Source organism: Saccopteryx leptura, chromosome 12 (genome assembly GCF_036850995.1).
Source record: "Saccopteryx leptura isolate mSacLep1 chromosome 12, mSacLep1_pri_phased_curated, whole genome shotgun sequence".
Taxonomy (NCBI): domain Eukaryota; kingdom Metazoa; phylum Chordata; class Mammalia; order Chiroptera; family Emballonuridae; genus Saccopteryx; species Saccopteryx leptura.
The window spans coordinates 44,364,494-44,389,813 of record NC_089514.1 but is presented as its reverse complement, the minus strand read 5'-3'; the positions used below and the strand labels follow the sequence as shown (position 1 = coordinate 44,389,813).

The window sequence follows — 25,320 nt, the reverse complement described above, 5'->3', positions numbered from 1 at the left end:
GTCTGGTCTGTAAAAAATGATTATTAATACTATTAATGCAATGTTAATGTCATAAACATTTCAAATACAATTGTTTCTTCTGCTTTTCTGAATGGTAACTTAATACCATTAATAGGACATTAAGATTTTAACATTGTAGAACTGAAAATTGAAGATGAATGTTCTAGAATTACACAGGCATGTTTTAGTATTATATTTTAGTATTAATAACATTTTAAAATATTAAATCATAATTTAAAAAATTTCCCAAGGGGCCTGACCAGGCATTGGCACAATGGATAGAGCATCAGACGGGGATGTGGAGGACCCAGGTTCGAGACCCCAAGGTCGCCAGCTTGAGCGTGAGCTCACCAGCTTGAGCCCAAGGTCACTGGCTTGAGCAAGGGGTCACTCGGTCTGCTGTAGCCCCCCCCTCCAGTCAAGGCACATATGAGAAATCAATCAATGAACAACTAAGGAGCCGCAATTAAGAATTGTTTCTCATCTCTCTCCCTCTGTTCCTATCTGTCCCTCTCTCTGACTCTCTCTCTCTGTCTCTGCCACAAAAAAAAAAAAAAAAAAAAAATCCCAAGGGAACAGCCATATGCTACTACTCTTATACCTTAGACTGTACAGATAGTGTTAAATTGGGACTATCTTTAAAATGTGAAGTCAAAAGCAACTTTCATTTCACAGTGAATAAGAATACTAAAGAGACACCCTTTCCTTAAATGAAGCAATCGTCATTCCTCTGTGCAGTTCAGCCAGACCACAGGGTGAGGAATTGGGAAGGGAGGGCCCTCTTTTGCTCTGTGAGTACCAGAGACCCTCAGGACAAGCATGTCGTGTCTCAGGTCCCTGGGCAGGTGTCTAATTTCCTTCTGCCCTTAGCTAAGCAACTATCAAAAGTATCAATGCAGGGCCCTGGCCGGTTGGCTCAGCGGTAGAGTGTCAACCTGGCGTGCGGGGTACCCGGGTTCGATTCCCGACCAGGGCACATAGGAGAAGCGCCCATTTGCTTCACCACCCCCCCTCCTTCCTCTCTGTCTCTTTCTTCCCCTCCTGCAGCCAAGGCTCCATTGGAGCAAAGATGGCCCGGGCGCTGGGAATGGCTCCTTGGCCTCTGCCCCAGGCACTAGAGTGGCTCTGGTTGCGGCAGAGCGAGCCACGGAGGGGCAGAGCATCACCCCCTGGTGGGCAGAGCATCGCACCTGGTGGGCGTGCCAGGTGGATCCCGGTCGGGCGCATGCGGGAGTCTGTCTGACTGTCTCTCCCCGTTTCCAGCTTCAGAAAAATACAAAGAAAAAAAAAAGTATCAATGCAAACAAGTTTTAGCACTATCTCTAAAAGAGACTAAAATGTGAGTGGCCCAAGTTAAATTTATTAAAGTAGTGAATAAATAGTGCAAACAATATTTTAAATATAGTAAAACTACAGTATGTAAAGAATGCTAGAATAAGAGAAGACACTGCAGAGAGATAGAAAATAGTGCAAAATGGGTTGGTTTTACTTCTAGTGAGATGTCCCCTTGTCAGTGATGAAATTCCCTTAACTGCAGGGATTCCTTTGTCCTCTCTGGCCCTGCTGGCCTCTGCGTGCTGTCCACCCCGTGTGTTTTCCTTGCTGCCACACACTGGTGACTGTTAGCGGCAGCAGTCTTCTTTTGCTCCTCTGTCCAACTCATCCTGGGAAAGTATTTTCTACATTAACAAATGTGTGCTGAACACCTACCAAATGCTGACCACTTTTCTTGGTCTATCTTCCTGGAACAAAAATTCATCTCAGCACTTAAGTAAAAATGATCAGAAGTTTTAAAATAAAAGACCTTCTATATATATTTTGGGGCCTCGGAGATGAAGCAGTGCTGGGTAGGCTGACTTAACAACTTGTGCTGGTAGGTCCACAAGTGCTGAAGGTCTGCCGCTCTTTAAAAGGTGTAAATAACAATCTCAGAAAATTCCAGAAATTATTGCAAAACAGGGAAAGAAGACACCCTAGTAGGGGTTTTACCCCTTTAAGAAACAAATGAGGCCCTGGCCAGTTGGCTCAGTGGTAGAGCGTCGGCCTGGCATATGGAAGTCCCAGGTTCGATTCCCGGCCAGGGCACACAGGAGAAGCACCCTTCTGCTTCTCCACCCCTCCCCTTCTCCTTCCTCTCTACTTCTCTCTTCCCCTCCTGCAGCCAAGTCTCCATCCATTGGAACAGAGTTGGCCCAGACACTGAGGATGGTTCCATGGCCTCCATCCACCTCAGGTGCTGGGATGGCTCCGGCAGAAATGGAGCAGCACCCCAGAGGGGCAGAGCATCGCCCCCTGGTGGGCATGCCAGGTGGATCCCAGTTGGGCATATGCAGGAGTCTGTCTGACTGCCTTCCTGCTTCTAACTTCAGGAAAATACAAAAAAAAAAAAAAAAAGAAAGAAAGAAACAAACAAACAAATGAAAACTAGCTTTCAAAACGCCTGAATACACAGGGTTTAAGTAACAACTATAGTGCTCGGATTGTTTATACATGCTTCCAATCTGAAGGGCTGACTTGTTTTAAGAAAAGTAAATTGTTGAGATTATTGACCCACAAATGTTAGCAAATAGGAAAAAATGCAATATCTTCAGAAATATCATTACTACAAGAGCTAACCTTCTGCTCCTCTCCACCGCCTGCTCTCCTCCACCCCACATCCCCAATTATTTGCTTTGCACCAAAATATAATTTGTTTCAGGGGGAATTATGGGTGTTGTCTGAGAACAAATTATTTGAAAATGCATGGTGATATTGGTTTGAGAACATGTTTCCCAAATTCAAACTAAGGACACTTTGTGCTCTGATAAGAGTATTTTAAAACAACAATGAGAAAATGTTTAAAACAGAAACAAAATATTTGAAATTAGTATTGACCCAGAAATTCTAGGGCATCTGATCAGTCCATATCAACTAAAATAGAGATAATCTAGGTTTAGATTTCTTTACTCCTTAAAAAAAAAGCTTTTTGTTGTCTTATTTTGTGTTATGTTTGCTATTTTAATTATCCACACCCCAGCAGAATTAAATTCATATGGATTCAAAGCTGATAGCTACCATGGAACACCAGAACACAACCAGATGTTTTCAAAATATTGATAAGATTGTTTTGTTTCTGGGCTCTACAGGAATAGAATTCCTTTCCCTTAGAATGGGACAAGGCTGTTCAAGACATTTTTTGGAGTTTATTGATATCCCAGAAGGCTGTCAAATCCTCACCAGACATGTTTTCATTTTTAATGCACTTATATCTTAAATTTGAAATATTTTCCTAATTTATGCCTTTTTTGTAGCATCTTTCCAGTGCATATATAAAAAAAATGCATGTGAGCCCAAAATACATCTTTGAGAAAGCTAATTTAAAACTAATTTTGCATATAAAATATTTTGTTCTAGTCAATTTAATCAAGGGGGAAGCTTTGATTGAGTAAAAACATATTTCAGAATTTCTCATTTAGCTACATGTACTGTTAGGGAAACACAAACCCATAATCTTCTCCCAACACAGAAATCTTCTCCACAAAGATGGTAGAGAAAGAAGATACATTTATTATTGAGTAAGCATTAAACCGGAATGTGGTGCACATCACAGGCAATCTGCTCAGACAGTGCCAAGACAGAAAGAAACTCACAGCCTGCACAGCCAGGCAGATACAACCCGATGCATACACATTTTCAGAATAAATGATAACTAGGTCTTAAGGACTTGACAGCCCCATTTGTCACACACAGGTCATCCTAACTTTACCTGGTAATTGAGGTGACCAACTGTACTAGTGAATTGGCTTTATCAAGAGGAAAGCAAACCTTTATCTTTAGGAAAGAGGTCGTTTTGCTCCTATCCTTCCACAGAAACTGGGAGATAGAGATGCTGTCTTCCTAGATGATTACATTTAAAGGAGATGGCTCCCAGGTCCTTGAGAAAGACATTTATGGCTCATAAACCTGACAAAATGCTTAGTCTTCTAAAGCATATGTATACATTTCAAAGAGAGGAGAAAGTACTAACGGTTACAAGTTTTCTGAAATAAGTGCTCTGAGAAAAGGAGAAGAAAATCTTTATTTTCAACAGGGAGGACTAAGTCTCTTATTTTTGATACCCTACAGCTGCATTTAACCCAGTTATTCATTAGCTCAATAAATGTTTTCTGTTTCTAGCTACTTTTTCAGGACTCACACATTTAGAAGAGTTAGATTTATCAAACAACAGTCTGCAAAACTTTGACTATGGAGTATTGGAAGACTTGTATTTTTTGAAACTCTTGTGGCTCAGAGATAACCCTTGGAGATGTGACTACAACATCCACTACCTCTACTACTGGTTAAAGCACCACTACAATGTCCATTATAGTGGCCTGGAATGCAAAATGCCTGAAGAATACAAAGGGTGGTTTGTGGGAAAATATGTTCGAAGTTACTATGAAGAATGCCCCAAAGACAAATTACCAACATACCCTGAAACATTTGACCAGGATACAGAAGATGACGAGTGGGAAAAAATACATAAGGATCACACAGCAAAGAAGCAAAGTGTAAGAATCACTATCGTGGGATAATTTAGAAATTCTTCTCGTTGCAACCACAGTAGTTGTGTATTTGCTATACTGGTTCAGAAACTGCATGTTTACATTTCCATTAACTGTGTTGCCTATTTATGCAGGGTTATCGAACTAAAGGAAGGTTTCTTTAATTATTTTTATTATTATAGTAATCAAGGGAATATGCTCATCCTGTTTGCCTGCCTATTTGAGCAACAGCCTTTGGGGACAATTCCATGCTAGTAACCTGCAAAAGTCGGGGCCTAATGATGGCATTAGAATTTCATGATGTGCTGTGTTAATGTTTTTACTGCTCCATGAGAACAATTTTTAAAATATTCATTTTTACATTGATAGCTGCATGGACATATCTAAACATGACCAAAATGCAGATAAAAATGCTTAGTAATAATAAAATGTCATTCTCTTCCCTTGGTCCCCACCCCTACTTTTTCAGTAAATCAGCTTATACTTTGAATAAATTTCTATTTCTGAGTTTTGTGCATTCCATAATGAGGTCCTATTGAACCTAAATTCTCAACTACTTTTCACTGATTCTGGCAGAACTGTCCAGCTAGACCTGAAGGAGAACTGTCATAAGCAGTAAGTGGAGAATCTGGGGATTATATTGGAGGTTGGTCGGAAAACGGGACTCTGGGAAGAAGTTGTTGATGGTGCAAGTCATGAGCCCTGAAAAGGTGTAAACACTAGTGAACACGAAATCAAAACTGCTTTTTCATTGGCTTTTAGACTAAGAAGCCATCTTTTCGGGGGGAGGGCCCAAGCCCTTCCTGCTAAACTACTATTTCAAGGAGCATAAAAGAGAGAAAGAAATAAGGATTCAGGGTCGGGATTTGGGGTAAAGCAGAAACAAAACAGTGGAAGTCACAGCAAAGGAAATGAAGTCAGATCAAACAAGCCCTACCATTTCGGTTTGCAGGTTAGAATAAGCACACCTGGAGATACAAATCACCAGAAAAAGGAAACACCTGGAAACTGACCCCATCGGTTTGCATTTTAACAGTCAACTGTACTATTAGAAAGAAAAATAAAATGAAAGAAATATGTACACAGCCCTAAAAGTTCAACTTTCCCCTTTTCATACAGATTTTTTATTCATACAGAATTGAATATATCTTTATTATATCAAGGTATTCTTAAAAAGTTTATCAACGGGTCTTATTTGATATTTGCACAAATTCCCAAAGCACAGAAAATGGTATAGGTCAGGACAAATAGCAATGAGCACTTCTGAAGCACCTACTAGATGACAGATATTGTTAAGAGCTTCACATAATCTATTTCTAATTCGTAAAAGATTCCTCTGAGGTAATATCATCTACTTTTTCTTTTCTTTTTTTTTTTTTTTTACATGGTGACAGAAGGAGATTTTACTTTGGATGGTAAATATACAATGCAACATACAGATGATATATTATAGAATTGTACATTTCAAACCCACATAATTTTATTAATGTCACCCCAATAATTTCAATTTTTAAAAATTACTATGCTTAAATATTTTTTTTTATAATAAATTTTTATTAATGGTAATGGGATGACATTAATAAATCAGGGTACATATATTCAAAGAAAACATGTCTAGGTTATTTTGTCATTAAATTATGTTGCAAACCCCTCGCCCAAAGTCAGACTGTCCTCCGCCACCCTCTATCTAGTTCTCTGTGCCCCTCCCCCTCCCCCTAACTCTCTCCCTTCCTCCCTCCCATGTCCTCCCTCCCCCCACCCTTGGTAACCACCACACTCTTGTCCATGTCTCTTAGTCTCATTTTTATGTTCCACCAATGTATGGAACCATGTAGTTCTTGTTTTTTTTCTGATTTACTTATTTCACTCCTTATAATGTTATCAAGATCCCACCATTTTGCTGTAAATGATCTGATGTCATCATTTCTTATGGCTGAGTAGTATTCCATAGTGTATATGTGCCACATCTTCTTTATCCAGTCTTCTATTGAAGGGCTTTTTGGTTGTTTCCATGTCTTGGCCACTGTGAACAGTGCTGCAATGAACATGGGGCTACATGTGTCTTCACGTATCAATGTTTCTGAGGTTTTGGGGTATATACCCAGTAGAGGGATTGCTGGGTCATAAGGTAGTTCTATTTGCAGTTTTTTGAGGAACCACCATACTTTCCTCCATAATGGTTGTACTACTTTACATTCCCACCAACAGTGAATGAGGGTTCCTTTTTCTCCACAGCCTCTCCAACATTTGCTATTACCCGTCTTGTTGATAATAGCTAATCTAACAGGAGTGAGGTGGTATCTCATTGTAGTTTTGATTTGCATTTCTCTAATAACTAATGAAGCTGAGCATCTTTTCATATATCTGTTGGCCATTTGTATCTCTTCCTGGGAGAAGTGTCTGTTCATGTCCTCTTCCCATTTTTTTATTGGATTGTTTGTTTGTTTGTTGTTGAGTTTTATGAGTTCTTTGTAAATTTTGGATATTAGGCCCTTATCTGAGCTGTTGTTTGAAAATATCATTTCCCATTTAGTTGGCTGTCTGTTTATTTTGATATCAGTTTCTCTTGCTGAGCAGAAACTTTTTATTCTGATGTAGTCCCATTCATTTATCTTTGCCTTCACTTCTCTTGCCATTGGAGTCAAGTTCATAAAATGTTCTTTAAAACCCAGGTCCATGATTTTAGTACCTATGTCTTCTTCTATATACTTTATTGTTTCAGGTCTTATATTTAGGTCTTTGATCCATTTTGAATTAATTTTAGTACACGGGGACAGGCTGTAGTCGAGTTTCATTCTTTTGCATGTGGCTTTCCAGTTTTCCCAACACCATTTGTTGAAGAGGCTTTCTTTTCTCCATTGTGTGTTGTTGGCCCCTTTATCAAAGATTATTTGACCATATATATGTGGTTTTATTTCTGGGCTTTCTATTCTGTTCCATTGGTCTGAGTGTCTATTTTTCTGCCAATACCATGCTGTTTTGATTATCATAGCCCTATAATATAGTTTAAAGTCAGGTATTGTAATGCCCCCAGCTTCATTCTTTTTCCTTAGGATTGTTTTGGCTATTCGGGGTTTTTTATACTTCCATATAAATCTAATGATTTTTTGTTCCATTTCTTTAAAAAATCTCATAGGGATTTTGATGGGAATTGCATTAAATTTGTATATTGCTTTGGGTAATATGGCCATTTTGATTATATTTATTCTTCCTATCCAAGAACAAGGAATATTTTTCCATCTCATTGTATCTTTTTCGATTTCTCTTAACAATGCTTTGTAATTTTCATTATATAGGTCCTTTACGTTCTTTGTTATGTTTATTCCTAGGTATTTTATTTTTTTTGTTGCTATCGTGAAGGGGATTATTTTTTTGAGTTCGTTTTCTAATATTTCATTGTTGGCATATAGAAAGGCTATGGACTTTTGTATGTTAATTTTGTATCCTGCGACCTTACTGTATTGGTTTATTGTTTCTAATAATCTTTTTGTGGAGTCCTTCGGGTTTTCGATGTATAGGATCATATCATCAGCAAAAAGTGATACCTTTACTTCTTCTTTTCCGATATGGATGCCTTTTATTTCTTTGTCTTGTCTGATTGCTCTGGCCAGAACTTCTAGCACCACATTAAATAAGAGTGGAGAGAGTGGACAACCCTGTCTTGTTCCTGATTTAAGGTAGAAAGTCCTCAGTTTTATGCCGTTTAATAGGATGTTGGCTGATGGTTTATCATATATGGCCTTTATCATGTTGAGATATTTTCCTTCTATACCCATTTTGTTGAGAGTCTTAAACATAAAATTGTGTTGTATTTTATCAAAAGCCTTTTCTGCATCTATTGATAAGATCATGTGGTTTTTGTTCTTTGTTTTGTTGATATGGTGTATTACGTTAACCGTTTTGCGTATGTTGAACCATCCTTGAGATTCTGGGATGAATCCCACTTGATCATGATGTATTATTTTTTTAATATGTTGTTGTATTCGGTTTGCCAGTATTTTGTTTAGTATTTTAGCATCTGTATTCATTAGAGATATTGGTCTGTAGTTTTCTTTCTTTGTGCCATCCTTGCCAGGTTTTGGTATGAGGGTTATGTTGGCCTCATAAAATGTGTTTGGAAGTATTGCTTCTTCTTCAATTTTTTGGAAGACTTTGAGTAGAATCGGAACCAAGTCTTCTTTGAATGTTTGATAGAATTCACTAGTATAACCGTCTAGGCCTGGACTTTTATTTTTGGGGAGGTTTTTAATAGTTTTTTCTATTTCCTCCCTGCTGATTGGTCTGTTTAGGCTTTCTGCTTCTTCATGACTCAGTCTAGGGAGGTTGTATTGTTCTAGGAATTTATCCATTTCTTCTAGATTGTTGTATTTGGTGGCATATAATTTTTCATAGTATTCTACAATAATTCTTTGTATATCTATGATGTCTGTGGTGATCTCTCCTCTTTCATTTTGGATTTTGTTTATTTGAGTCCTGTGCCTTTTTTCCTTGGTGAGTCTTGCCAAGGGTTTGTCAATTTTGTTGATCTTTTCAAAGAACCAGCTCCTTGTTTTATTGATTTTTTCTATAGTTTTTCTGTTCTCTATTGCATTTATTTCTGCTCTGATTTTTATTATCTCCTTTCTTCGGCTGGTTTTGGGTTGTCTTTGTTCTTCTTTTTCTAGTTCCTTAAGGTGTGAAGTTAAGTGGTTTACTTCGGCTCTCTCTTGTTTGTTCATATAGGCCTGAAGTGATATGAACTTTCCTCTTATTACTGCTTTTGCTGCATCCCAGAGATTCTGATATGTCGTATTTTCGTTTTCATTTGTCTGTATATATCTTTTGATCTCTGCGCTTATTTCTTCTTTGACCCATTCATTTTTTAGAAGTATGTTGTTTAGTTTCCACATTTTTGTGGGTTTTTCCCCCTCTTTTTTGCAGTTGAATTCTAGTTTCAAGGCTTTATGATCAGAAAATATGCTTGGTACAATTTCAATTTTTCTAAATTTGCTGATATTGTCTTTGTGGCCCAACATATGGTCAATTCTTGAGAATGTTCCATGTACACTAGAGAAAAATATATACTCTGTCGCTTTGGGATGAAGTGTCCTGTAGATGTCTATCATATCCAGGTGTTCTAGTATTTCGTTTAAGGCCACTATGTCTTTGTTGATTCTCTGTTTGGATGACCGATCTAGAGCCGTCAGCGGTGTATTGAGGTCTCCAAGTATGATTGTATTTTTGTTAGTTTTTGTTTTAAGGTCAATAAGTAGCTGTCTTATATATTTTGGTGCTCCTTGGTTTGGTGCATATATATTAAGGATTGTTAAGTCTTCTTGATTCAACTTCCCCTTAATCATTATGAAATGACCATTTTTGTCTCTGAGTACTTTTTCTGTCTTGTAGTCAGCATTATTAGATATGAGTATTGCTACACCTGCTTTTTTTTGGGTGTTGTTTGCTTGGAGTATTGTTTTCCAGCCTTTCACTTTGAATTTGTTTTTATCCTTGTTGCTTAGATGTGTTTCTTGTAGGCAGCATATAGTTGGATTTTCTTTTTTAATCCATTCTGCTACTCTGTGTCTTTTTATTGGTAAGTTTAATCCATTTACATTTAGTGTAATTATTGACACTTGTGGGTTCCCTACTGCCATTTTATAAATTGCTTTCTGTTAGTTTTGTATCTAGTTTGATTCTTCTCTTTTGTTTTTCTATCATTTGTTTTTGTTTGTTTGTGTTCCATACTTCTTTCCTCTGTTGCTACCTTTTTTAAGTCAAGTGTTTTTGTGGTGGTTTTTTCAAGGGTGGTTACCATTAAGTAATGAAAAGGGTACCTACCATATTCATTGTAGTACCCTATCTTATAAGTATTTCTGCACTTCATCGTCCTTTGCTACTGTTAATCTCCATCCTCTCCCCCCTTTTTTTCCTTTGTTGTCACAGTTTAAGTTTGGTTTTATTGTGTTCTTGGTGGAGCTGTTACTTGTGGTGTTGTTTTCTTTTGTTCTTTGAATCTGGTTGGAAAACCCCCTTTAGTATTTCCTGGAGTGGGGGCTTTCTGTTGATAAATTCTCTCATTTTTTCTGTATTTGTGAATGTTTTTATATCTCCTTCATACTTGAAGGATAGCTTTGATGGGTATAGTATTCTTGGCTGAAAGTTCCTCTCTTTCAGGGCTTTAAATATTGGGGTCCACTCTCTTCTAGCTTGTAGAGTTTCTGCTGAGAAATCTGATGATAATCTAATAGGCCTTCCTTTATATGTTGTACTCTTCTTTTCCCTGGCTGCCTTGAGAATTTTTTCTTTGTCATTGGTTTGTGTCATCTTTATTATGATGTGCCTTGGAGTGGGTTTGTTGGGGTTAAGAAAACTCGGTGTTCTGTTTGCTTCTTGAATTTGAGGCTTTAGTTCTTTCCACAGGCTTGGGAAATTCTCGTCTATTATTTGTTTGAGTATATTCTCCATTCCATTTTCTTTTTCTTCTCCCTCTGATATACCTATTATTCTTATGTTATTCTTTCTGATGGAGTCAGACAATTTCTGTAGGGCTTTCTCATTTTTTATTATTTTTGAGTCTCTTTCTTCTTCTCTCTGTTGTGCCTCAAGTTGTTTGTCTTCTATTTCACTAATCCTATCTTCAATCTGGGCTGTTCTGTTAGCTAAGCTTGTTACCTCATTTTTCAGCTCGTGAATTGAGTTTTTCATTTCTGTTTGATTTGTTTTTATAGTTTCAATTTCCTTGGTAATATATTCTTTGTGTTCATTGAGTTGTTTTCTGATCTCCCTATATTGCCTTTCTGTGTTTTCTTGTATATCTCTGAGTATTTTTAAGATTTCTATTTTAAATTCTCTGTCATTTAGCTCCAAGGCTTCCAATATGTTAAATCTTTTCTCCATAGATTTTTCCACATCTATTTGTGTTACCTCTCTTTCTTTTGTATCCATAATATTCGATTTCCTCTTTCTTATCGGCATCTGAGGGTGGTCTTGTTGATAGCACTAATTAGAATTAATAAAGAGTAAAAAGTAAAAAAAAAAAAAAAAAAAAAAAAAAAGTAAAACACCCCACAAAAAAAAAACAGTAATAATTTATTATTTCCCCCTTTTTTCTTTCTTCTCTTTCCCTCCTCTCCCCTCCTCAGGGAAATATCGTGCCTATAATGGAGGGCCTGATTTGGGGTGAAGAGTTCAAGGGGCAAAAAAAGGGAGTAGGGACCTACTAAATGCAAAAAAAAAAAAAAAAAAAAAAAAAGGGAGAAAGAAAATCTTAGACAAGCATAAGATGATTTGCTTGTAAGTGATGGTCAACTAAGAGATATAATGAGAGGGATAAGAGGGAACCAGAAAAAAGGACCAAAAAAGAATAATAAAGAAGAAAAAAATAAAAAAAATAATAAGTAAAAATCTGTTGTATTAAGTGGAGCGAAGACTAAATACAATGGAGACCTTGGGTTGGGAGGACCCAAAATGCCACAAAAATATAAACAAACAAGAAAAAAAATAAAAACAAAAACAAAAAAGAAAAATAAAGCCAAAAAATGCCTTGAGTCCCAAATTAACTAATTTGTTCGTGATTGAGGATTAAATGGGAGGAAAGTAAAATGAGAAAAGAAAAAACGAATAGAAAGGAAAAAATAAGAAAAAGAGAAAAATGAAGGAAGAAATAAAATAGGAAGAGAAAAAAAACAAAATAAAGCAAGACAAAAAAAAACAAAAGAGGAGAGAGTGAGAGTTAAGTGTTTTGGAGTATAACCTTTAAGGAGGGTGAGGATGAAGAAGAGAAATAAAATGTAACACTCATGGGTAGTGTAGTTCAAGAAAAGGGAAGCATAAGATGGGCAGAGAATAGAAGGACCGAGGTGGAGGAAATAAAGGCAATAAGATAGAAGAAACAAACAACAACAACAAAAAAAGAATTAGTGGAACAAGTTGTAAAGTCTGTGGATTTTTCTTGATTTTGAGAGGTTAACTTCTTCCTTTTTCTTTTCTCTCCCTCTTCCTGGTCGGTGACTCTGTACCCCAGGCTCTGCCCCTGTGTCACACTTAGGTAGGGATTTGCAGTTGATGGGATTCTATGGCAATGTCATATAATTGGCTTTAGTCTTGCTGGTAGTCAAGGCTTGTTGGCGTTTGCAGGGTCCAATGATGAGAGAGTTTGCTTTCCTGGATTCTCTCTCCTAGTCCCCCCTTTCTGAATTAGCAGCCTGGTGATCAAGCTATAAGGCTGCAACTGCTTCTGCCTGGGGAGTAAGAGGCTCAAAGAGCTGAGAAATCCCCACTCTATCCCCACTCAGTGCAAAGCTTTGGGAAAGGCTCTGGCAGTCAGGGCCTCCAGTGTAATCAGGGGGGGGTGGGAGTCAATTGTTGTCAAGGTGACTGTTCAGCGCCTATCATTCAGTTGGACCTCTCAACCCAGGCTTTCCACACTTTGTAGCCTGTTTTTGCTGGGAAGAAGAGGCACTAGTCTCTGCTTGCGACTAGTGTAGTATAGATCTTATTATCTGCCAAGTCCTTCTTGTTAGCGTTTATCCCTGAATATGGAGGCTCTATCAATCAGAAGTTGCCCCCGCCCCTTTAGCGAGAGGCCCTAAAAAATATCACGCCTCTTGTCTTGGGTCGGTGAACTGAGAGAGATCTTATCAATTAGAACCGAGGGTGTGCAGATTTCATGGGTTAAGCTAATTTCAGTGATTGGGTCGCAGCTGTGCTCCCGAAGGTATTTTAGGCTACCTGCGCACGCCCCTCCCCCAACGCTTGATTGTTAGCTTGAATGGCTGGGTGAGGTGCCCCGCCCACGGAGAGAATCTCCCAAGCCTCTCCCGCTCGCCCTGCCGCTGGCAGCTGGATCGCACCAGGCGCAGGATAATGGGGCCCCCTGGGTGTGCGGGCCAGTAGGGCGCTCTGGACGCGTGGAATGCCCAGGGCACACGCACGAATGGGGCGCTCCGGGCACCGGTGGCTGGCGACTCTCACTCGTAGTGCGCGGGCCACTGGGAACGTAAGCGGTGCTCACTCTGCAACCGGACCGGGCACGCGCCCCGTGGCTCGCGGCGGCTCGGCTCGCGGCGGCTCGCAGCTCCCGAGTGTGGGTTAACTCACCACAAGCGCACTTCCTCGCGGCTTGAATGAACGTCCCTGCGGTAGCTTCCTCCACACCCTCGTCTCTCAGATTCAAGTGATAACAGTCCTTTTGCTATCAGTTTGTGTGGAATTCTGGAATGCTCCGAGGATAGATTTTTCTGTTTCTAGTTGATAAATTTGTTGTGATTTAGGGGAGAGCTGTCGGACGCGCTGCTCACGGCGCCATTTCCATGACGTCACTTCATCTACCTTTTCTAATGAGGAACCCAAGACTTAGAGTTTAGGTAACTTTGACAAGGCAGAGTTCTGACAGGTGGAAGAACTAGGATTCAGGTCCATCTAAGCCCTTTCTGTTGTGCAAGGCTGCAGAACATCTTTTATTTTTTTTATTATAGTTTGCGTTTATTATTACAATTATTATTATTATTATTATTATTATTATTATTTAGGTGAGAGAGGGGAGATAGTGAGGCAGACTCCTGCATGTGCCCTATGGGGATTCATCCACCTGTCAACCCCATCAAGGGCCGATGCTCGAGTACTAAGCTATTTTTAATGCCTGAGACCGATGCACTTGGACCAATTGAGTATCCTCAGTGCCCGGGGCCATGCTTGAACCAATCAAGCCACTGGCTATGGGTGGGGAAGAGGGAGAGAAGTGGTGGGGGAGAAGCAGGTGGCTGCTTCTCATGTGTGCCCTGACTGGGAATTGAACCCAGGATGTCCATATGCAGGGCCGATGTTCTATCCACTGAGCCACTGGCCAGGGCCCAGTATTATTTTATATTAGTATAGGGTGTATGGTACAGTGGTCAGACAGTCATACACTTCACAAAATGCTTCCCGTGGTATTTGGGGGGGATTGTGTTTTTTTTAGTATTTTTCTGAAGTGAGAAGTGAGGAGGCAGACAGACAGACTCCTGCATGCGCCTGACAGGGATCCATCCAGCATGCCCACCAGGGGGTGATGCTCGACCCATCTGTGGCGTTGCTCTGCTACAATGGAAGCCATTCTAATTCCTGCGGCCAAGGCCATGGGGCCATCCTCAGCACTCGGGCCAACTTTGCTTCAGTGTAGCCTTGGCTGCAGGAAGGGAAGAGAAAGAAAGAGAGAAAAAAGAGGGAGAAGGAAGGAGAAGCAGATGGTCACTTCTTCTATATGCCCTGACTGGAAATCGAACCCAGGACTTTCACACGCCAGGCCAATGCTCTACCTCTGAGCCAACTGGCCAGGGCTTTTTTATTATTATTTATTTATTTTAGTGAGAGGAAAGGAGGCAGAGACAGACTCCTGCATGAGTCCAGACCAAGATCCACCCAGCAAGCCCACTAGGGAGAGATGCTCTGCCCATCTGGGCCATTGCTTCATTGCAACCGGAGCCATTTTTTAGTGCCTGAGGTGGAGGCCATGAAGTGTTCTTTAGTGCCTGGGGCCAACTCTCTCCAATTGAGCTATGGCTGCAGGAGGGGAGGAGAAGACAGAGATATAGAAAGAGAAGCGAGAGGGGGAAGGTTGGAAAAGCAGATGGATGCTTCTCCTGTGTGCCCTGACCAGGAATCGAACCTGAGATGTCCACACGACAGGCCAATGCTCTACCACTGAGCCAACTGGCCAGGCCTCTCCCGCCCCCCCCGGTATTTTCAGTGCCCACCTGGCACCATACATAGTTATTACAATATTATTGACTATATTCCCTATACTGTACTTTATATCCCCGTAACTATTTTGTAACTACCAATTTGTATTTCTTAATCCCTTCTCCTTTTTCACTGGGTCTCTCAACCCTTTCCCCCTCTGGTAATCATCAGTTGATTCTCTGTCCATGAGTCTGTTTCTATTTTGTTTATTCATTTATATTGTTCTTTACATTCCACATACATGTGAAATCTTATATTGTCTTTCTCTGACTAACTTATTTCACTTAGCAAAATACCCTCTAGGTCCACCAGGCTGTCACAGTGGTAAGATTTTATTCTTTTTTATGGCTGAGTAATATCCCATTGTACATATGTACTGCTAGTTTTATTATTCATTCATCTATTTATGAGCACTTGGTTGCTTCCATATCTTGGCTATTGTAAATAATGCTGCAATGATCATTGGGGTGCAAATATCTTTTTAAATTAGTGTTTATGATTTATTTGGATATATACCCAGAAGTGGATTTGCTGGGTCATAGGGAAGTTCCATTTTTAATTTTTTGAGGGTTTTCTATAGTGGCTACACCATTCTACATTTCCACCAACAGTGCACAAGGGTTCTTTTTTCTCCTAATCCTCACCAACACTTGTTATTTGTTGATTTATTGATGCTAGTCATTCTGCAGGTATGGGGTAATATCTCATTGTGGTTTTAATTCGCATTTCTCTAATGATTAGTAACAGTTAAGAGTCTTTACATGTGTCTATTGGCATCTCTGTGTCCTCTTTGGAGAAGTGTCTATTTAGGTCCTTTGCCCATTTAAAAAATATTTTTATTTTTATTTTATTTTATTTTTGATAGAGAGAGGCAAGGAGAAAGACACAGGAACATGGAGCTAATGCTATATGTGCCCTGACTGGGGAATTGAACCAGCAACTTCCATGATCTGGGATGACTGGAACTATCCTGCCAGGCAGAGGTGGATTTAATGGCAGGAGCACTGGGCACACACCCTGGGTCTCGACTCCTGAAGGGCCCACAGAATCATCCCAACTTTACACTTTTTTCTAATGACACTAAGTTTGGTTTCATATGTGCAATTTTAACATTAATAGTACATAATATGTTTTATTTACTTAAAAATATAGTTAACATGTATTTTTATTTTCCGTCTCTCTCTTTTTTTAAGAGGCCCAATATTTTCTTCTGCGCCCGGGGCCTCAACCGACCATAATCCACCTCTGCTGCCACGGCTTAATTTTTGTTGCTTTTTAAAGAGACAGAGAGAGGACAAGAGAGAGAGGAGGGGAAGGAAGCGTCCATTTGTTCCACTCAGTCGTGCGTTCACTAGTTGCTTCCTGTGTGTGCCCTGACTGGGAACTGAACCCATTGTTGTTCAGGACGACGCTCTTAACCAACTGTGTTAACCAGCCAGGGCCTTTGCACATTTTTAATTAGGTTATTTATCTTCCTATTGTTGAGTTGCATAAGGTTTTTGTAAATATCGGATAGTAACTACTTATGAGATGTATCACTGATAAATATCTTCCTCCATTTAGTAGATTGTCTTTTTCATTTTGCTAATGGTTTCTTTTGCTGTGCAAGAACTTTTTAGTTTGATATAGCCCCATTTATTTATTTTTCTTTTGTTTCCCTTGCCGGAGGAGGCATGTCAGACAAAATATCATGCAGAGCACTCTGGACCAGGCTGCTTGCATCAGACTTTTAGAGCCAGGTCCTAGAAGGTATCAGGAAGATTAAGCTGTTCTCTCTAGAAACACCCAGAAGGTCACTTAGCAGGAGAGTCTTTAGGCCAAGTCATTTAAATCTGTACTAAGAGGCCTACTTGCTTGTCTCGGAGTATTGGCCGCGAGGTAGACTTCAGGTTTGGCTCACAGAGCCACCCAGGTGCTGAAATGCAGTCCACCGGATGCCCCCTGCGCACTGTTCCTCAGCCTTGCTACGCTCACTGCTGTCTCTCGGAAAAGAGCTTGTACACTCGTCTGAAGCCCCTATTTTTGCAACAGCTGTCCAGTGGACACCTCCATATTTCCTGGCTCTGGTGGGCAGTGGGGCTTACCTTTGTGGTCACACAGGACTGAATATATCTGAATACTTGAAAAGAGGCAATTGCCTGAGGCCTCAACTTCCAGTCATCTTGAATCTAGGTTCTGACTGAGATCCTTCCTTTTAGGATACTGATGAGTCTTTGCACACATTCAACTACTGGGAGTTATTAAAATATAATAAGCTGCTTGGACAATCACAAAGATTTGAGAGACAAGAGCTAAGGAAGGGTTAAACAACAAGATTCATTTCCTACCTGAAGCCACCCCTTCAAGACTGGGAGAGATGGTTGTTGCATTTAATGCATAGAAACCAACAGAGTCAAGCAAAATGAAGAAACAAAGCAATATGCTCCAAATGAAAGAACACAATAAAACCTCAGGAAAAACCTTAATGAAATGGAGGTAAGTAATTTACCTGATAAGTTAAGTTCCAACTAACAGTCATGAAGATGCAGACTGAACTCTGGAGAAGAGCGAATGAACACACTGAGAACTTCACTAAAGAAACAGATTATAAGAAGGCACAAATTCAAGAATTACTAAGGAATGACTAAACAGCACACACACATGCACACACACATACAAATATGAGTGAGATCACCTTAAAACAGGAGAAATGGTGACACAGTGTAGGTGTAATCCCACCCCCAGAACAAAGACTTACAGTATGGAAGAAGCACTGAAGGTCCCATGCCAATTTGCCCAACCTGGGCCTGGAGAAAAAGCAGCAGTTCAAAGGGCACCTAGATGACATGGGAAGGAAAGCCATTCACTAACCCAGAGCGCCTGTCAGCAGGGAGGGGCACCGCAGGAGCTCTGCAGCGTTGCCCTTGATTACACTCCCCACACATCCTGATCACGCAAGCAGGAGCCATTCCAGGCAGTCCAGCCAGGCAGTCAAGGCTGCCCTGGTGCACCCCAAAACCCAGGCCAACACCAGCTCCATGGTTCGTCCCCGGGACTCCCCATGGCTTACACTGTTCTAGTCACAGCTCTCACCATTGCCCGCCTGTCCCCAGGCCTTCCTACATACAGACCGTGCCCCCGTCAGCTATAACTCTGAGCTTTAATGTGGCTCGCCCAGTGGTGGGATTCAAATAATTTAACAATTGGTTCTCTGCCCTAAGGACTGTTTTAAGTATAAAAAAGATATACTGAAAGGTAGTTTATTATTTCACACATTCAGTACTTAAATAAGAACAATAAAAGAGATACACAAAACTAGATTATAAGAAAGAGTTTTCAAATATTAATGAAAAAATATTAAATAATATCTGGCAAAAAACAAAACTGTTAAGATATTTCCATATTGCTTCTTGATTAGAGTCCCCACTTGAAATTTTTTTCACCTATGGACGGAATAAACATTACTACTGGCGCTTAGAATACACTGTGGCATAGATGAACGTTAAAAAAGAGTAAGGAATGCAAATTTGTGATTTCCACCTTGAGCGGCTGCCCGCGACCTTAGAGAGAACCCTGATTACAAATGCTATTTTAACAACCGGTTCTCCCAACTGAACAGAAACTTAGGTATCGGTTTTGCCAAACCGGTGTGAACTGGCTGAATCCCACCACTGGCTTGCCCCTGGGACCCCCTGTGGTTCACACCCATTTCAGCTAAAGCTCTGCACGCCAGCCTCCAGGACATCCCACGGTCTAAGTCCGCTCCAACGACAGTGCTAGCTGGCCTGCCAAGGCAGCCCCAGCGCAGCTTGCTCCTAGGATTCGCCATGGCCTGCACACACTCTGGCCCTAGCTCCAACTGGACTGCCAAAAGGATCCAATTCAGCTTGCCCTTGGGTCTTCTTGCAGCCCACCCCCTACTCCACCTCCTGCTCCATGTGGCCTGCAAAAGACCCCAGCATATGAAGTGTATGAAAGAGATGTTCCCACACAAGGTAACTCCTTCAAGTCTGGGAAAGGTGGTTGTTCACCAAATTCAGAGAAAGAGACAGCCAAAATGAGGAGATAGAGAAATATGTTCCAAATGAAAGAATATGCTCCAAGTTAAAGAATAGGACAGGACCCCAGAAGAAGAACTAAATGAAATGGAGGTAAGTAATTTATCTGACAAAGAGTTCAAACAATGGCCAAATAGATGCTCAATGAATTTGGAAAATAGATGAACTCAGTAAAAACTTCAACAGAGAACATATTTTTAAAAATCAGAACTGAAGAATACAATAACTGGAATAAAAAAAATACACAAAAGGAAATCAACAGATTAGATGATGCATAATAACAACTCAGTGAGCTGGCACACAAGGTAGTGGAACTAACCCATTCAGAACAGCAAAAAATATATATTTAAAAAAATAAGGATAGATTAAGGGACCTCTGGTACATCAAGCATACCAACATTTACAGAGAAGAGAAAACCTATTTGAAAAACTAGAGGCTGAAAATTTCCCTTACCTGGTAAACAAAATAGACAAGTCCAAAAAATACAGAGAGACCCAAACAAGAAAACTCAAGGAAGTCCACACCAAGATTCATCATAATTAAAATGCCAAAAGCCTGACCTGTTGGTGGTGCAGTGGATAGAGCATCGACCTGGAACACTGAGGACTCAGGTTCAAAACCCTAAGGTGAGCGGCTTGAGTGCAGGCTCTCCAGGTTGAGCATGGGACCACCGGCTTGAATGCAAGGTTGCTTGCTTAAGGTGGGATCATAAACAGGATCCCATGGTCGCTGGCTTGAGCCCAAAGGTTGCTGGCTTGAGCCCAAGGTCGCTGGCTTGAGCAAGGGGTCACTCACTCTGCTGTAGCCCCCCACCCTGGTCAAGGCATGTATGAGAAAGCAATCAATGAACAACTAAGATGCCACAACTATAAGTTGATGCTTCACATCTCTCTCCCTTTCTATCTGTCCCTGTTTGTCCCTCTCTCACACACGCACAAAAAACAACAAAACTTATACCTGGCCACACATAAAATGTAAAAAAATACACACAGCAGGAGAAAAGCAGCTAATTACATTGAAGAGATCCTCCATAGGATTATCAGTTGATTTTTCAGAAGAAATGCAGGACAGAAGGGAATGGCATGATATAGTCAAAGTAATGAAAGGGAGAAAACCCACAATCAAGATTACTCTCCAGCAGAGTTACCATTCAGAACTGAGAGAGAGATACAGCATTTCCCCAACAAGCAAAAGTTCAAGCATCAACACTGAATGAGACAATAAAAAAATGTTAAAGAAAAATGTAAGCAGAAAAGAAAGGCCAAAACTAAAAATATAGAAAATATAGAAAAAAAAATATATAGAGAAATCCCACTGATAAAGCAAATATTTAGTAAAAATAGTAAATCAACCAATTTATAAAGCTAGTATTAAGGTTAAAACACAAAAGTAGTAAGAGCATGTATAACTACAGTGATAAATTAAGGATTATACACATGTGGCACAACATATGTAAAATCCTCACAAGAAAAGTCCAGGACTAGATGGCTTCACTAGTGAATGCTAACAAACATTCAAAGAAGATTTAATTCCTATCTTTCTCAAACCAATCCAAAACAAATTGAAGAGGAGGAAAAACTTCCTAACTCATTTTACAAGACCAGAATTACTCTGATACCAACACCAGGATGCCACAAGAGAAAAATATTATTGCCCAATATCCCTGATGAACATATATGCGAAAATCCTCAACAAAATAACAGAAAACAGAATTTAACAATACATTAAAAGGATCATACACCATGAGCAAGTGAGATGTATTCCTAGGATGCAAGGATAGTTCAACATCCACAAATTGGTCAATAAGAAACACCGCATTATCAAAACAAAAGATAAAAATTATATGATCAAACTCAATAGATGCAGGAAAAGCATCTGACAAAATTCAACATCCAGTTATGATTAAAAAGAAAGTGAGTCTAGAGAGAATATACCTCAACATAATAAAGGTCATATATGAGAAACTCACAGCTAACCTCATACACATTGTTGAAAAGCTGAAAGTTTTTCCTCTAAGTTCAAGAACAAGACCAGGATACTCACTTTTGCCCCTTTATTGAACCATAGCATTAAAAGTCCTAGTCAGAGCAATTAGGCAAGTAAAAGAAGTAAAAGGCATCCAAATAGGAAAGGAAGAAGTAAAACTGTTACTATTTGCAGAAGACATGCTATTATATACAAAAACCCCTAAAGACTCCACAAGAAAACTTTTGGAACTAATGAATACATTCAGTCAAGTTGCAAGATACAAAATCAATATGTAAAAATCTGTTGTATTATTATATACACTAATAACAAACTATCAGAGAAACTAAGAAAACACTCCTAATTTACAATTGCATCAAGAAACAAAATATCTAGAAATAAACTTAACCAAGGAGGTGAAAGACCTGTACATAAAAATAAGACCTTGATGAAAGAAATTGAAGAAGACAAAAATAAATGGAAAGATATGCTCATGAATTGTAAGAATTAATATTGTTAAAATTTCCATACTACCCAAAGGAATATACAGATTCTATGCAATCCCTAGTCAAACTCCAATGGTATTTTCACAGAAGTAGAACAAAACAATCCAAAAATTTGTCTAGAACCAGTAAAGACCGAAAGCCAAAGCAATCTTGAGAAAGAACAAAGCTGGAAATGTCAAGCGTCCTGATTTCAAACTATGTTACAGAGCCACAGTAATTAAAACCATATGTTATTGGCGCCCTGGCCAGTTGGCTCAGCGGTAGAGCGTCGGCCTGGCGTGCGGGGGACCCGGGTTTGATTCCTGGACAGGGCACACAGGAGAAGCGCCCATTTGCTTCTCCACCCACCCCCCTCCTTCCTCTCTGTCTCTCTCTTCCCCTCCCGCAGCCGAGGCTCCATTGGAGCAAAGATGGCCCGGGCGCTGGGGATGGCTCCTTGGCCTCTGCCCCAGGCGCTAGAGGGGTTCTGGTCAGGGCAGAGCGACCCCCCGGAGGGGCAAAGCATCGCCCCCTGGTGGGCAGAGCGTAGCCCCTGGTGGGCGTGCCGGGTGGATCCTGGTTGGGCGCATGCAGGAGTCTGACTGTCTCTCCCCGTTTCCAGCTTCAGAAAAATGCAGGAAAAACAAACAAACAAACAAACAAAAAAACCCATATGTTATTGGCATAAAAACAAACACATGGATTAATGAAACAAAATAGAGAGCCTAAAAATAAACCCATGCACGTATGACCAATTAATTTATGACAAAGAAGCCAAGAATATTTAATGGGAAAAGTACAGTTTCTCTAATAAAATGTGTTGGGGAAAATCGACAGCCACATGCAAAAGAATTAAACTAGACCACTGTCTTACACCATACACAACAATTAACTCAAAATGGATTAAAGACTTCAATGTAAGACCTGAAACCATGAAACTCCTAGAAGAAAACATAGGCGATAAGCTTTTTGACATAGGTCTTGGTAATGATTTTTTAAAACTGACAGCAAAACTAAAAAGAAACAAAAGCAAAAATAAACAAATGGGGCTATATCAAAGTAAGAAGGTCTGCACAGCAATGGAAACCATCAACAAAAGGATAAGGCAACATACTGAATGGGAGAAAATATTTACAAATCATATGTCTAATAAGGGTTTAATATTCAAAAAATATAAAGAACTCATACAGTCCCTGGCCAGTTGGCTCAGTGGTAGAGCATCAACCAAACATGTGGAAGTCCTGGGTTTGATTCCCGGTCAGTGACCATCTGCTTCTCCACCCCTCCCTTTTCCCCCCTCTCTCTTCCCCTCCTTCAGCCATGGCTCAATTGATTTGAGCACATTGACTCCAGGTGCTGAGAATGGCTCATGGAACCTCTACCTCAGGCAATGAAAATAGCTTGGGTATGAGCATTAACACCAGATGGGCAGAGCATCAGCCCCAGACAGGGACACTGGGTGATTCCCAGTCAGGGTGCATGCAGGAATCTGTCTATCTGCCCTCCTCTCACTTAAATTAAAAAAAAAAAAAAAAAAACTCATACAACTCAATAGTAAAAAAAAATTACCCCATTGAAAAGGGCAGGGCAGAGACAGAAGATCTGGATATTTTCCAAAGAAGACACAAATATGGCCAATATTATTTGAAGAAATGCTCAACATCATTAATCATCAAGGAAATTCAAATAAAAATGAAATATAACCTCACATCTACTGGAATGGCTATTACTTAAAAAAATAAATAATAGGTGTTAAGCATGTAAAGAAAAGGAAACGTTTGTACAGTGTTGGTGGGAATATAAACTGATGAAGCCACTATGGAAAATATTTTGGAGATTCCTCAAAAAGTTAAAAATAGAGCTACCATTTGGTCCAGCCATCTATTTCTGGGTATTATATCCAACAAAACAAAAACAGTAACTCAACAAGATACATGTAACCCCATGTTCATTGCCTCATTATTTTTTTGATTGATTTTAATTTATTGTGTTTACATAGATTCTAGTGTCTCCCCGAATGCATCCTCCCTCCCCCCCGTATTCCCCTCAATATCTCCCTTGCTCCCCTCCCCATAGTGCCCTCCCCCCTTCCCTTCAGATAGGATGGGATAAAGCCTCATTATTTATAATAGTTAAGTTGTGAAAACAATTTAAGTGTCCATCAATTGATTAACAAGTAAAAAAAACATGTGAAATATATATATTAATGGATAATGGAAGATTATTCAGCCATAAAAAAGAAGGAAACTTTGGAGGGATGCATTTGGGGCAATGCTAGAATCTATGTAAACACAATAAATTAAAATCAATCGAAAAAAAAAAAGAAGGAAACTGCCATTTTCAACAACTAGAATGGATATTGAGGGCATTTTGCTAAATGAAAGAGTCAGACAAAGAAAGACAAATACCATATGATTTCACTTTTATGGAGAATCTTAAAAATATATTAACTATGAAAACCAAGCTCATACAGAAAACATGTTGGACGTGGTCAGAGTTGGTGGATAGGAAAAAGTGGGTGAAAGTGAACAAAAGATACAAACTTCCAGTTATAAAATAAATTAAGTCCTGAGGATGTAGTGTACAGGATGGTGACGATAGTTAATAATACTGTATAGCTTATTTAAAAGTTACTCAAACAGTAGATATTAACAGTTAACATCACAAAAGAAAAAAGTTTTGTAATTATGTATAGTGGTGACAGATGCTAACTAGACATATTCTACAGGTAATTAAGTCATGAGGATGGAGTTCTCATGGATAGGATTAGTGCCCTTATATATGGGTTCCCTCAGCCTCTTTCTGCCACCTGAAGATATAGTGAGTAGATGGCAGTCTGCAAATGGGAAGAGGGCCTTCACCAGAACCCGGCCATGTGGGCGTCCCAATCTTAAACTTCCAGCCTCCAGAACTGTGAGTAATAAGTTTTTGTCATTCATAAACCACAAAATCTATGAAATTTTATTATAGCAACCTGAACTAAGAAAGTTAAAATCAAATATCATAGTGAAAGTACAAAGTAAACTTGGAAAAAATTAAAGATAATTTCAGTGTCCTTCAATAGGAAGAAAGTTAAATTATGGAACATCCATAGTGTGGCAAATAATTTTAAGTATTTAAAGATAATTTAGTAGATCTATAAGTATTGACCTGAAAAGATTTCTTAGATATAAAAGAAAATATAAAACAATATGGTCCCTTTTATGTTAAAAATTTTAATTGTGCATTTTTAATCACATATATGTACATATATTTTAGAAAAACAGAAAACATAATACTGAGTACCTTTGAGTAAGTAAATGAGCTTGAAGGAAATTTTTGCTTTTACTATCTATTGTTAGAATTTAAAAAATGAGAATATGCTCTTCTACTGTACTTTTTAGAAGATAAATTAATGATACATAGATAGTCAAATGGTAGACAAAAAAAGTGGTCACTTAGGATGAATAAAGAACCAGCTCCCAGGGTATATAATCCAGTAAGAGCTGAATGTATTATAAGCTTTTTAGGTGTTTATCATTAGCATTCTTATGGTCTAAGACTGTAACTGAAGTTTCCACTTTAATTTTACTCTTCTTTATAGTTGTTTGCTTAAAATACAAGAAAGCAAA

General features: G+C 39.4%; 2 protein-coding genes across 2 annotated transcripts in view; one reads left to right on the top strand and one right to left on the bottom strand.

Annotated features, from left to right (window-relative positions):
- The window catches only part of LRRC17 (leucine rich repeat containing 17), a 37,999-nt gene extending 33,003 nt beyond the window's left edge, over positions 1–4,996 (top strand). The window contains exon 4 of the mRNA XM_066353910.1: positions 4,156–4,996. Within this exon, the coding sequence (XP_066210007.1) occupies positions 4,156–4,553 (398 nt within the window). The 3' untranslated portion in view covers positions 4,554–4,996. The remainder of the gene's footprint in view (positions 1–4,155) is intronic.
- The window catches only part of FBXL13 (F-box and leucine rich repeat protein 13), a 273,369-nt gene that overhangs the window by 136,960 nt on the left and 111,089 nt on the right, over positions 1–25,320 (bottom strand). The gene's annotated exons all lie outside the window — the stretch shown is intronic.